Source organism: Amblyomma americanum, chromosome 8 (assembly GCF_052857255.1).
Source record: "Amblyomma americanum isolate KBUSLIRL-KWMA chromosome 8, ASM5285725v1, whole genome shotgun sequence".
NCBI classification, from domain to species: Eukaryota; Metazoa; Arthropoda; class Arachnida; order Ixodida; family Ixodidae; genus Amblyomma; species Amblyomma americanum.
The window spans coordinates 60,430,152-60,444,270 of NC_135504.1; the positions used below are offsets into that span (position 1 = coordinate 60,430,152).

A 14,119-nucleotide genomic window follows, 5' to 3' on the forward strand; every position below is an offset into this window, starting at 1 on the left:
GGGATCAAGAATCGCACCTGGCATATACAAGGAGTCTGGATCAGCTCAGGTATTTCTTACGCATAGAACTCAGCCAGACGCAGCGGGGCATTGCCAACTGAAGGGGGTAGGATGCATCAGAATCATATCGATAAAAGTGCTGCCACCTCTCCACTAGCTTTGTAACTTATCGGCTGGCGCGCTTTGAATTATAACTTACCGGACACGCCTGGAAATTGATGCGAGAATAGCGCAGCCTTTTTTCGGCTTAATTTTACGCAAGCAAGGCTGAGTGGTGGGCCAGTTGATATGACATGTCCAACAATAATTTTTGCCAGCCGAAAAAAGACGAGGGACAAGAGGAGTTCCTACACAGGACAAAGCAGTGCCGGTTCGTATCGGGATGATTTGGTAAGAACCAGAGGTAAACCGATACTTTTATTATTGCTTTTTGTACCTAACCTTTTCCTTTCGAAGATTGGGCGGCAGCAACCCTCACTTTCACTTCGTAAAATTTGCTGGCCCTTTTCCATGTTTCCTACTTTTCCCAGAGTCTCCCTCAAGCTCATCCTCGTGCCATATAATAATATCCGCTTTTCGAATGCTTCACTATCACTTTGGGTAGTTTTAACGCTTAACTTATTGTTTCATACCAACAGCGCATGCATAGTAGATATACGTTCCGAATAGGCTTTTGGGATGAAAGAATTTTCAGCTCTTTGGGTGAAGCGTTTATAGTTTGTTTGCTGTATAAAGAAAACGCATTACCGTTTAAAAGTAATGGCGCTGAGAAAAAAAAATGGATAGGGCAATGGCCGTGCCTCGTGATGCATATTTCGAAATTTTGTTAAAAGAGCGTCATGACTGATAAAATTCAGTTCTCACCTCAAGTCCGCAAAAAACACCAACGCAAAATTTATGGTCTTTGATAATATACAGCATCAACATTTTCCGGTGCAGAAACCCGTATTGATTTGTATAAAAGCTTGTTATGATAACCGCGATGAAATCAGATAATGATTTGTCGACTAAATATACGGACGCGTGCGTGTCAATGAGTTTTTCTGGACCTTTCGAAAACAGAGGTAGAAAATTGTTTCATGTATTCTCTTTTCGTGAAAATTTATTTATATTATCATTAGGAAGAAACTATAACGTTCATCCTGTCATTTAAGTATTGCAGCAGCTTGTACGAGTAGATGGTTCAAAATGTGTCCAAAAGAGGCCCTTACCTGTGTCGGTTTGAGCTCATTTTTCACTCTCAGGAGAAGGGAACCGCTCAGAAACTAGGTGGCAGCAGAAAGGAATCAATCTGCCAACCGCAACAACTTTCCTTGAAACTGGAAATGATTGCAGGTCCTTTTGTATTCCAAGCAATCAATTTCACAATCATACCGGCAACCAGGTTCTCGCTGTGTTCAAATTCCTTGATGGAATGAATAGCAGGCGAGCCTTACGGCTTCTTCATCGACTGCTCGGAAGTTCAGCGCATTGTTTTTTTTTCCTTCCGTCCAGTATCCACGCTATTTGTGCGCTGTAATAATACCGGCGCGCGTGTTGCTAGAGAAGAGGGTGCCAAGCGATGCCGAAGTCATAGCCAGAATGCCAGCCAGCTTTTAAAAAGACCTTAGTTGCTGAACATAGGCATTTTCAAAGGCAATTACGACGTTGAGCACAAGGACAAATTTATGTCGCTGCGCTCAATGCCAGAAAGGGGAGAACAAAGTTTGCTCATTGTAACAGTGGAAAAGAACGCGGATGTAAACGATAAAAACTGCTCGACGAGAGCGCCACGCTACCAGGTGTGAGGGATGTATCGTTCATAAGCTGTTGTTATGCTTCACGCTTTAGGCAGACACAGAAAGCTCGTAGCCTCCATGGATGACTCCTCGCCCGATTGAGCACAGCAGGGTTACTGTAAACTTGAAAAAAGCCTGGCGTTCAGCTGAGATTAACCAGACCTATCACAGCTGCCATCAGCATGGCGCTACATTAAGTTCGCTGTGGATTCTCAGACGTTGTTAAAGCACTGGAGCATGCCAGGGTGGCAGGCAGAGTAGCGCTGCTGCTGCTACTGGACGTCTCGGGCGCTTTTGACGACGTTCACCGCGCACCAACTCTCGCAGTGCTTGAGGGGGCCGGTGTGAGCTGGCGCCTTTTGCGATACGTTCATGGCTTCCTGAATTCTATGCCTATCTCGCACACTGCATCTTTAACTGCCCGGTCGCTACTCAATTTATACCATTTGAAGCACTAATCCTGAATATTATCTAAACGTGGTTGCTGATGATGTTCCGACGTACTTTATATCTTCTGCGACTTGTGAGAAATGTGTCTTCAAAGAACCCGAAAAAACCTTGTTAACTTTTTCAGCTGCTTGGCGCCTTCCACTATAGCCAGTACAACTTGGTCGTGCCACATGCTTGGGTGTGTTCTCGACTTTCGTTCCTCTTCTCTTTCAGTCTGCCTTTCTTTCTCTTTCTCTTACTCCCCACGCACAGTGTAGCCAGCCGGGTTCTGCCTAGCTTACATCGTTCCCATTTTGTCGCTGCTTTTGCCAAAGTTTTTACCCAAAGGACATGGTCGGTTGTGCGACGTAGCACTCCTTCGCTCAACGATCATTCTATCGAGCAGGACACAGATTCGCCTTCACTGTATTACATTGAGATCCCAGTGGCTTGCGCTTTTGAGTTGACACACGCATCGAAAATCATGCTCAGACATGGTCGCCACTCGTGGCTGCTTAGTTAACTTTGGTGAATAAATGACCGAAATTCGTTTTGAAGGTAACGGTCAAAGTTCCGGTTCAAGCGTGATATTCGTTGTGTTGTAAATTTGCATACGTATATGGCGACATGAGAAGCCCTGCGCTTCGACCGCTCAGCATAGGACGACACTAAAACTGCTCGAGCCCTGCTGATCCTGCGCTCGGCACCAGACCCCCGGTACCTCGATGACGTAATGCGTACACCGGTAATTGCCTGATTTCGCGTTAAAAAATAAAGTGCAGCCCCGAATTAGCTTATAATGTCTGGAAAATAATTACGGTGACATATATACGATCTCAGCAGTTTAGCTCGAATGTTTCTGACAGCTCAACTAACACAAATAAAACTTGCAAAATTTGTGCGTACCATCAACGATCCGAGCTTGAGAACATCATGTAAAGATCCAGGAACTTCGAGGAGCCGGTGCACGTACAGAACGAGCGCAGGAATTCTGCGAGCAAGCTCATAAAGCGAAAATTTCTTGGTTATATCAAGCGTCAGAATGAACCTGCTGGATTGAATTTTGCGTAGAGCGATCATATCTGCGTGCGCAAGGTAGAGTTCTCTCACACGAAGAAACATGCACGAGAAAAAGAAGATGGGTTTTTACAACTATGTAGGGTGCCATGGCCGAGAGGTTTGCATGAAAAGTAATACAAAGCGTGTTAACTTATGAACAGTGTTGGCGGTACCGCGTTACAGGTAACGGCGTTACCGGTAACGCGTTACTTTTTTCGGTTACTTAGTAACGTACTCGTTACCATTTGGGAAGTGTAGCGGGTAACGTATTTGCGTGAACATTTTTCGGTAACATTATGTGTCACGTTACTAGTTACTTTTTGTTTCAATTTCCCCCTACTCCGCTTTCCCCCCCCCCCCCCCCCCCCACCCCCCTGTTTTCAGAAAAAAAAGCGCAGAGCACCTAAAGTGATGCTGCAAATGAACAAACAGGTGCTCTCGATGACTTTTTTTTCCGGCTCGCATACATGCCAGAAGACACCTGCCCTTGATGACGCACCCAACTAAAAAAAAAGACAGAATAACCATAAAGCACGAAACATGTGCACGAACACGCATTCACTCACTTGCCTTCACCTACCTCCTGTTCCCGAATCGCTCACACACACAACTCTCTACAGAGTGGAAGCGTGCCGAGCATTTTGGAACATCATATTTTTTCAGAATTACTGTAAATTTGTTGAGACTTCAGCGATGTTTTCTTTGTGAAGTTAGAATTGATGATGAAGTGTCATATTGTGTTTAATGTCACATTCATAAAATGGCTTCACCATGTGCCACAGAGTTAGAATCCATCGCATGTAACTCTACAGGCAACTTTACAGGCCCCTATAACATTGCTAAGCTCCTGCACCTTTGTGCAAAGTAATTTTCTTAAATAGGATTTCACATAAAATCGTTGTTTGGGCTAGAAGTTCTATGTGAAATATGAGCTTTATGAAATTGTTATCGTGAGTTCTTAGTGCGAAGACGCACTAAATAAAATTTATGGCCATGGACTAACGGCAAAGTAACGTGCGGTACATTTTTTCGGTAACGGTAACGCGTTACTTTTTTATGTAGATAACGCAGGGCGGTAACGCGTTCCTTTTTTCTTAGCGTAACGAGTAACGTATTTAGTTACGTTTTTTCGGTAACGCCTACAACACTGCTTATGAAGCACTGTTTGCCACAAGTTCCACGCTGCGTTTTCAGACTCTATACTTTGGTGGCGGTGGTTTCAAATATTGGTGCCATAGAGAAAAAACGCTCTTGATCATCATGCAATCAGCCCCTAGACGCAGTGTGAGAAATATTTTTGCTGCAGTTTAACAAACAAGCGACAACATAAAGCACACAGACGGCGAACTGTAGCTTTCATAATATTAACCCAGCATCTCGTCCTTGGTCTTCAGTGACTATTAGAGCATGGGCATTTGCAGTCGACTCAGAATTTAGCCCCATTAAAATGCGTTAATGGAAGCTGCACAGTTCGGTCGCCTCTTTGAGGAACGCAGAATAGATTGTTTAGGAAACAATGCTCGGTAATTCCGCTGTAGAAATTTCTTTAGTAGTCTACAGCCTGCCTATTCACTTTTGTCTATAAAGTCTTTAGACTGTCTATAAATGGACGCTAGAGAATAGTATGTAGGCAATACAAATCCTAAAGACAGTCTATAGACAATCTATAGATTTATGGCTATACGGTTTTAGTAGACTTTTGTCGATATGCAGTCTATAGACTGTGAACAGACAAAAGTAAATATCTGTAGGAAGACAATAGAGTCTATAAATATCTATAGACTATCTATAGACTAGCTTTAAAAGAAAATAATTTCATTTGCAAAAAATTGAGTGGCCAGGTATCTTTTCTATTACTCGCTAAGAACCAACAAAGAGAAAAATACGTCTACCACATGGATGCCATAATACCAGAAATTAGTACCGGACTAATGTATTCTAAATCTTGTATCCTTAGACAATCTACTTATCTGACTTAAGATAGTGTGTCACTTTTCCTCCAAATTCCAGGCGCCGCACACCGTTTTTTTATGTCAACGAGGAGACCGCATGCATTTACCACGGAACACCGCGCTCATATTGTCATGTATGACAAATTTTTACGCGCCGTCAGCAAGGCTCAAATGCAGCCACCCGCTGCGATAAGCACGTGAAGTGTGTCTGCTTGCGTTCGCACGGGCTTGAAAGAGGCGCATTGTGTTGAGCACGGACGAGGGTTGCCCCTGGCAACCGAAGGGCCCGTAACTTGTGAGTGTGCTGAGCGGGATAGAATGATTTTGTTTATGAGATTCTAACGTGGCAGAGCGACTGCAGGCTATGAGAGATGCCGTAGTGGAGGGCTCCAGAAATTTCAACTACCTGGGGTTTTTTTACCATGCACTGTCATTGCAAAGTGCATGCGCGTCTAGAGTTCCGCCTCCACCGAAATGCGACCGCCGGGGCTGGGATCGAACCCGCGTCTTTCGGGGAGCAGCCGAGAGCCATAACCACTGAGCCACCACTGCGGATGCAAGACAAAGAGGAAAAGAAAAAGGCTGTCCGCAGTTCACCCGCCGAATTTTTTGTATATGTGTGTTATGCTAATGTAGCACTGGGAAGAGCCAAGGAAAATTTTGAAGCTTTTTGTATCCTTAATAAAATTGACAACTCACTATAACGGCTTTCTCACTCCGGAAAAAAGAAAGAGTATACACAGGCAGACACTACAGATGTGAAGAACTGAATGTGAGTTCCTAGTGATGTAATCTTTTTCCTTTTTCTGTCGCTTCCGGTGCTTGTCGTCCTCTTCCAGAGCCGAAAACATGCTCTCGATGTCACCATCGCCGACTTGTGTGGACAAATGCCTGTAGTGTGCAAGAAAATTCAGTTCCAGTCCTACAATCGCAGTGTCCACTCTCCTTAAGGCCGTGCATTTTATTGTTTTTGCGCTAAAAACACGTCTGATAGCGCTAGGCTGAATGCCTTTCTTATCATCCAAGTTTTTAAAATAGCCCTCACAGCAAACACTAGGGTGGCGCGTTTTCTTAATAAATATTTAAACTAAGACTTTTGTAGTCAGCGGCAAAATAAATGCGGTTCTTATTCGTGTTTTGCGATTGGATGATCGATATAAGGTTTTTCTCTCATTGTCCGGAGCGATGACGTTGTTAAAGTGACCATATACCGTCGGAGTTTCTATGGTGTAATAGACGTAGCGAATCAGAGATTTCATTTACGAATTCCACGGAAGCGCAGTCATCATTTGGCACAGAGAAAACGCTGGCAGTTTCACGAAGGGTAATCTGTCTGCTTTGAAAAATGCATTTAGTGTCGTTTTAAGTGAACAATGTAGTCTATTCTGACGGACATTCACTGTACTCACAACAATCTATGCAGTGACTCCAACAATAAGGCATAGTGTTTCTCATTTTGTTTTTACTTTTTACTCTGGCAAGGGTAGTGGTATGCTTAACATAAGAAAAGAAAACTTCTTTGGCACGCGCCAAACAGACATAGTGACTGAGACACGTTCGACTTGGTGCAGAATTTTATTTCAAACGCTGCTGTGTCTTTCCGCCATGGCGAAGCTCGCAGATTCTACGTGAGTGATTTGATCACTTTCTGTACACAGCGTTTCGCTTGGATCCTGCAAAAGCAAAGAAACAAAGCAAAGAAACAAGGGTTCTTCAGCCTGGCTGCTATCTACAGCTGATAGCGTCGACGATTTCTGCCACCGGGTGCCACTGCCGTCCCGATTCCTCGCTATAAAAGCCGCCGACGTGGAAGACGACACTTTGGCAACAGCGGTAGCGACCCTGGCACATTGGCTTACTTTCCCCTGTTCTACGCAGGTTAGTCCACGCCTTGTAACATTCGCTCTTTAGTTCACTTCGTGTTGTCTACTCTACCGCTGCTGCCACTCGAGTCTGCTTCCCTGTGTTTCTGTGTCCTGTTCTAATGGCAACTGTAGACATCTGTTGCTCATGCAATGAAACTGTTAGCTCAGATAAAATGTCTGCGTCATGTGGCGAATGTAAGGGGCTTTTTCACATTGGGACATGTGCTGGCTTATCGGATAAACAATATACGAAAAAATTTGAATCGGCTAAACAAATGTGGACTTGCTCTGCATGCAGAGTTGCAGGAAAGGATAGTGAAGGCTCAAGCGGGAAGTCGTCAGCTGATGAACTAACGGATATAAGGTCGCTTTTAGCGAACATAAGTCAAAAGTTGGATGAGTTGTTGCCGCTCAGAGAGACTGTGCCAAGCATTGAGCGGTCGGTACAACTAATGTCTGATAAGTATGACGAGATGTTGGCACGATTGGCTGTGCAAGAAAAGGACAGGAAAGAAATCCGGAAAAAGGCTTGAACACCTTGTGAACAAAGCTCCCACGCTAGTGACGATGCGAGAAAGAAGTTAGAGGCGGATCTAAATGAGCTGGAATGAAGAAACCGCAAGTTAAACCTAGAAATTCACGGTGTTAGTGCAGCTGACAACAAAAATTTGCTTGAGAAAGTTAATTCTCTTGCCACATTGATTGAGGTCCATGTACTTAGTGAAACCGATGTCACTGCCATTCACCGCCTTCCATGCAAAGCCGGCCGCACTCCTGGTATAATTGTGAGGTATCTCAGGCAATCTGTTCGAGACCTATGGCTGGACAGCCGCTCGAAGCTGAGGGAAAAGAAATCCAAGGTGTTCTTTGAGGAAAACATGACCAGTTACAACCGGCAACTGCTTCGAGAGGCTAAAGACTGGGCGAAAGTAAACGGGTACAAATTCGCGTGGCACAGGAATGGAAAGATCTTGCTGCGAAAGACCGAGGGCGATTCTGTGATCGTAGTGCGTCACAGATCAGACCTTCCTTCCTGAGCCTGCTCTTTGTGAGCGTACTGAAGTTGATCTTTTCCGCTTAAAGATGGCTACTGATAGTCCTTTCTTTCCGCATGAGGTAGATAATCTTGTCTCAAATCAACATGCTGGTTCATTGAAGTGTCTTCACCTTAATGTCCGTTCGCTCTATAACAAAGAAAGAGATATAGATGACTTTATCAATAGTTTACATTCTTTGTTTGATGCTGTAATGCTCAGTGAAACTTGGTGCAGAGATGGTCGTGACGTGCCTAAGTTTAGACATTATCAATCGTTTTGTGTGAACCGAACAAACCGCCGTGGCGGTGGTGTTTTGCTGTTGTTGAAAGAACATGTAAGTTGTGAATTGCTTCCCGACTTTTGTGTTTGTTGCGAAGATTTTGAAACCGTAACAGTTCGTGCGAATGAGTACATATTTTTTGTTTGCTACAGGCCTCCAAATGGAAATGCTCTTCAGTTCCTTTCTTTTTATGAACAGCTGCGGTCTTTTACTGCAGAAAATAGCAATTACTTGGTGTCCGCTGGTGATTTTAATATCGACATGCTGACCCCTTCTATACCACAAAAGACTACGTTAAATATTTTAGCTTCAAGTGGTTATGAAAGTTTAATTCGTACGCCAACCAGGATTACATCCGAAAGTAAAACATTGTTGAACTTGCTCATTACGAATGCTAACACTGAACATGCTACTGCCGGGCTGATGTCACACGATCTTGGTGATCGCCTTCCAGTATTTCTCTTTATAAGAAAACACAACTTTAGAAAGAACAGGAAGCATGAGTATATCCTATGTCAAAATATTACTCAAACACGTCTAGATAGCTTCAGAGACGAACTTCTACGGTGCGACCTTAAACAAATTTTAGAAATAGATAACGTTGAAATCGCGTACGGCAAGCTTATTGATGAAGTCTCTCAAATATATAAGAACCATTTTCCAGAAAAAAAAAACTCAGGCTTGGTAAAAAATTACGGAAGACATGGATAACCCCCGAATTGCTAAAACGAATTCTTTATAAAAATTCACTCTATCACAAGTTCGTCGAGACTAAGCATCCAAGTACATTAAAGGAATACAAGTCATATAGAAGCAAGCTAAATAAGGAACTAAAATTGCATAGGAAGTCCTATTTTCATGCAGAATTCGAGGGTTGTTTGAACAAACCTGATACCTTATGGAGAAAGTTAAATGATGTCTTAAATCGTCGAAAATCAGCTCCGCGAATACAAACTCTAATACTTGGTGGAAACGAAGTATCAGGAAGTGCTCTTGCAAATGTTTTTAATGATTACCTTGTAAACATTTCTGGCGGTAGTGCTTAGTCTGATATTAGTGAATTTATACCAAACAGAAATTCATCTTCACTCTTACTTCACCCCTTTACTGAGCACGAGGTGACATCAGTTTTCCTTTCACTAAAAAATAGATCAAGTTGCGATGCAGAAGGCATGCAGGTTCGCCCTATCAAGTATGTGCTTGATATCATTTCCCCGTACATTACCTACATTTTTAACCTGTCCTTGTCAAGCGCTATCTTTCCTAAACGGATGCAAATAGCCAGAGTGTCGGTATTGTTCAAGAAAGGTGACGTTAATGATACTAAAAATTACAGACCCATTTCTATATTACCTGTTTTTTTGAAGGGACTAGAGAAACTAATACTAATGGAGGTTTCGAAGTTTTTTGACAAACATAGCCTAATTTCTCCAGCCCAGTTTGGATTTAGAAAACGACGGTCTACAGAATTAGCACTACTTCATCAAAAAGAATTTATTTTATCGTAATTTGAAATTAAGAACATTGTCCTTGGTATTTATATTGATTTTACTAAAGCATTTGATTGCATCCTTCATTCGGTTCTACTTGATAAGCTTGAAATCTACGGTATTCGAGGGCCCTGTGGAAGCCTTATAAAATCGTATCTTGATAATCGCTATCAATACGTTGATGTAAACAATAGCCGCTCAAATTTGAAACATATCACCAGCGGCGTTCCTCAGGGTAGTATTCTTGGCCCGTTCCTGTTTATTGTATATATAAATGACTTAGTAAATATCTATAAAGATGCGAAATACGTAATGTACTCAGACGATGCGAGTATATTTTTTTCATCACCTGACATTAGTAGCCGCGAGAATAAAGCTAACACTGTTCTGAAAATTCTTCATTTATGGTCAAAACAAAACTGCCTACAAATCAATATAAACAATACAAAAGCAATAATCCTTAGGCCCAAATCTAAGCAAATAATCAGTTCCGTCAACCTTGTCTATGACGATGTAAACATAGAAATTGTAGATAATTTTAAAATACTTGGAGTTATTTTCACACAGAATATGCTTTGGGACATGCGCATAGAAACGATATTGGGCAAATTATCTCCTGTAGTTGGCATGATGGTGCGGCTGAGACCACTACTACTTTACAGAATCAAGGTTCTTGTTTATAACACCCTATTTTTCTCTACACTTTATTACTGTCAGCTCGTGTGGGGTACCACATCACGTACGAATCTAGAAAAGATACATATACTTCAGAAAAAGTTTTTGCGAGTACTATTTAACATGCCTTACAATGCCCACACATCAGACTTATTTCCGAAAGCAAATATAATACCCGTGTTTAACCTTTATCATTACAAGTTAAGTCAAGCTTTCAAACGGGAGGTAAAAGGGAATTTACAGTTTCTTCATGAGTTATCTAATCTCACAAGGAACACACATTCTTACATCACAAGGTGTACGGAACAGTGGAAGGTAGTCACTCCGCGTGCCAATTATTCTACACAAAAGATATCATACACACTACCAACATTTTTAAATTTTTTTTTGAATCAAGTCTTGATATTTATATAACTGATGTACGATCTTTACGTCTACACTTTGTCACTCAATCTTTCTTAAATAATTGAAGAGCGTTTTTCAGGTAATTTGTGTTTTTGCGTTTATTTTTTGTGCAAATTTCACATGTGGTCTCAATCGCTGTTTGCCTTGTAAAGGAGGCTGCGGGCTCTAGTCAAGTCGCTTGCCTCTAAAGCGACTTTTACTCGCAGTCCCTCCATCACTGATGGAAATAAAGAAGTTATTATTAATATTATTTCTGCGAGAAACCTAAGACTTTTACTCACATCACGTTCGTCACAAGGCTGCTGCCGTCCTTTCCGCCATAATCGCTGAAGAGCGTCGCTGGAAAGCCCTGGTTGGCTTACTTTAGTTCGCATCTCTCCTGCGACAAATGTAGAAAAAAAAGTAATAAACGCCTAGTATCTCCGCTGCTTGTTCTGTACATTTCACTATGTAAAGCGCTGAAGAGCACTGAAAATGTATGTCAGATTTGATTTGTGTAGGAACCTGGAATGTGGGAACCAACTGTGGCATAAGTGAGCGATTTTGGTTTGTTACGAGGATGCTGGGTGTAAAATATAACTTATTTTTTTATTACCATCGGTATCATTTTTTAATTAGGCAGTTTTCTTAAAGAAGCTAAAATATTTCTAGTTGTTCGATTTCACGCCTCATGTAGTTGTCGTGTTATACACAGACGTGACGTGCCGCTGAAAAATGCTCTGTCAGAGAACTTTCAGACCGAAGAGCGGTGCAATTCTTTGAAGTTTATTCTAATACTGGGTGTTTCACCTAAGCTGTTTTGCAGATTTTAAAAGTAGACCGCGTAAGAAGAGCGCTTTAGGAGCATTAGGAGGGCCACAAACGCGAAAACTATCCGGCGGTGTCAGCGGCGTCCGTGTGAGGCCTGCACCTGCTATGAGGTGTTTAGGGGATTTGCCCCTCTCCACCTGTCACCTGTTAACCATCTCTCTCTCCTCTTGTAGGTTAGAGGCGGGAGACACCGGACGAAAAAAGACAAAGAAAAATGAAAATGACAAGGAAGTAAATTACGCAGAGAAATGGAGGCCTTCGTGCAAAATATACAGCCCCCCGAAGAACTGTCTGTGCATGAATGAAACTCGCGGGACTTAATCATTCTGGCATTGGTCAGGAAGAACAACCAGGATCCCGCAAGCCCCGCCGTTGGGTTTATTTGAAACAGCCACCTGCCAGTGCAAGTGGTGCGTAGTCACTTAAACGCAGCGCTTCTGCACCGGCCGTGATATGATTACATGCGGCCTTCTATGAATGTGACACATATTGCATAGTTGCGTATTTGAAATTCGAATGGAATCACAATTAAGAGAAATAGGGGAGTGAATGACAATTAACACATGACTGGAATTGAATTAGAGCTGACTGAAGTCTGAAATAATAATAATAATTGGTTTTTTCTTGGGGAAAGGAAATGGCGCAGTATCTGTCTCATATATCGTTGGACACCTGAACCGCGCCGTAACGCAAGGGATAAAGGAGGGATTGAAAGAAGAAAGGAAGAAAGAGGTGCCGTAGTAGAGGGCTCCGGAATAATTTCGACCACCTGGGGATCTTTAACGTGCACTGACATCGCACAGCACACGGGCGCCTTAGCGTTTTTCCTCCATAAAAACGCAGCCGCCGCGGTCGGGTTCGAACCCGGGAACACCGGATCAGTAGTCGAGCGCCCTAACCACTGAGCCACCGCGGCGGGTTCTGAAAGAAGGATGATATTGAATTCCCTCCGCATCAGTTCAACTGAATGACCTAAACTTTTTTTTTGCTTAGCATTGTCACCGGTATAGCGCATCAGAATACAGCTAAGGCGTGGTAACTAGTACAATGGTTAGATAATATTCAGTAGTTAACTTTTAGTGATGTTTTGGCGCTTTCGACGAGTCAGTTACACTGGAGGGGTTGCTTTGCCTGCAAGCTTGTCGAAAGTGCATGTGTTTTGGCGGGATTTAGCCAGACTTTGTTGTGCTACCGCGCCGTGGGTAACCGCGTTTTAGAAATTCTAAAGACTGATATCGATATTACTTACGATGGACTACACATATCTCAATGAAGATGACTAACAGTAATAGTTGAAAGTTAGCTACTCATTATTAGTTAGCCAGCCTACTGTTAGCACGTCTTAGCTGTTTTCCGATGCGCTACACCGCTGTCATTGTTATGTGGAAGAAAACTCTCTTGTAACTCAAGAAGCCTCTTTTTAAGAACTGCAGAATACTTTAGGTCAAAACACTCGATCGATATATGTAAAGCTTAATTTGCGGTGTTGGTTTCCGCGACTGCAAAATGTTACGTTTCGCGGGAAGCAAAATCAAAAATTTCCTTGAGCAATTCGCACTGGATGAAAGGACAGCTAGCAGATGATCATCGTACGTAAACGGGCACCTTCTAGAATGCACATACACGCCTGACAAATAATCCGCTTCCCGCATGTCTACGTGTACGACGTTGGAAGACCTCTTTAGGGAGACGCAGAAAGTGATGCCATTCATTTTTAACGGGAGCCAAACATCGCCTTACATGCCTGAAATGATGCAGGCAATTTTTGCATACGTAAATTTAAAAGCTTACATTGCGCAGTACACTGTAGTTAGTTTCCACTCTTTCTTTGCTCAAAGTCTTCATTTTAACAGCGTCATATCATGCTGCATAATTTTTAGTGGCTTTCTCACCCTCACGCTAGCGTCCTTGCCCAAGCTCAGTGACTGATTCCTCCACTCAGTAAGCAGTGCTTTCGGACACACAGATAACATGGCGCATCAGCTTTCCGGTACTTTATGGTAGACCTAATTGATCGAAGACAACGGTCATCGAAACCTAGAAATTAAGAGGTCGTGAGCTCGGATCCCACCGGCGGCATGTGGATATTTTTCTTCTGCGTTTAATCTCCCAGTGATAAAAATGCCAAAAAGAAAAAAAAACATCCCCTATGCTTCTTGGTTTCGGTACTGTTGGCTTCCGTCATTTATCTGATTAATAAACTTATGTCAAAACTCAGATAAATATACGTTATGTCAGCTTTGAGCATTTTTATTTTAATTTTTTTCGTTTCACAAAAGCAGGCATAACGCAGCGGTAGTGGAGGATTCTGGCGGCCATCTCCAGAAGCGCGAACCATC

At 42.6% G+C, this 14,119-nt stretch overlaps 2 protein-coding genes across 2 annotated transcripts in view; one reads left to right on the forward strand and one right to left on the reverse strand.

Annotated features, from left to right (window-relative positions):
• The window catches only part of LOC144102418 (sodium-coupled monocarboxylate transporter 2-like), a 639,582-nt gene that overhangs the window by 80,121 nt on the left and 545,342 nt on the right, over positions 1–14,119 (forward strand). The gene's annotated exons all lie outside the window — the stretch shown is intronic.
• Positions 1–14,119, reverse strand: part of LOC144101513 (sodium-coupled monocarboxylate transporter 1-like) — a 97,676-nt gene that overhangs the window by 37,246 nt on the left and 46,311 nt on the right. Inside the window, exon 14 of the mRNA XM_077634687.1 lies at positions 11,252–11,349. Coding sequence (XP_077490813.1) covers positions 11,252–11,349 — 98 coding nt within the window. The remainder of the gene's footprint in view (positions 1–11,251; positions 11,350–14,119) is intronic.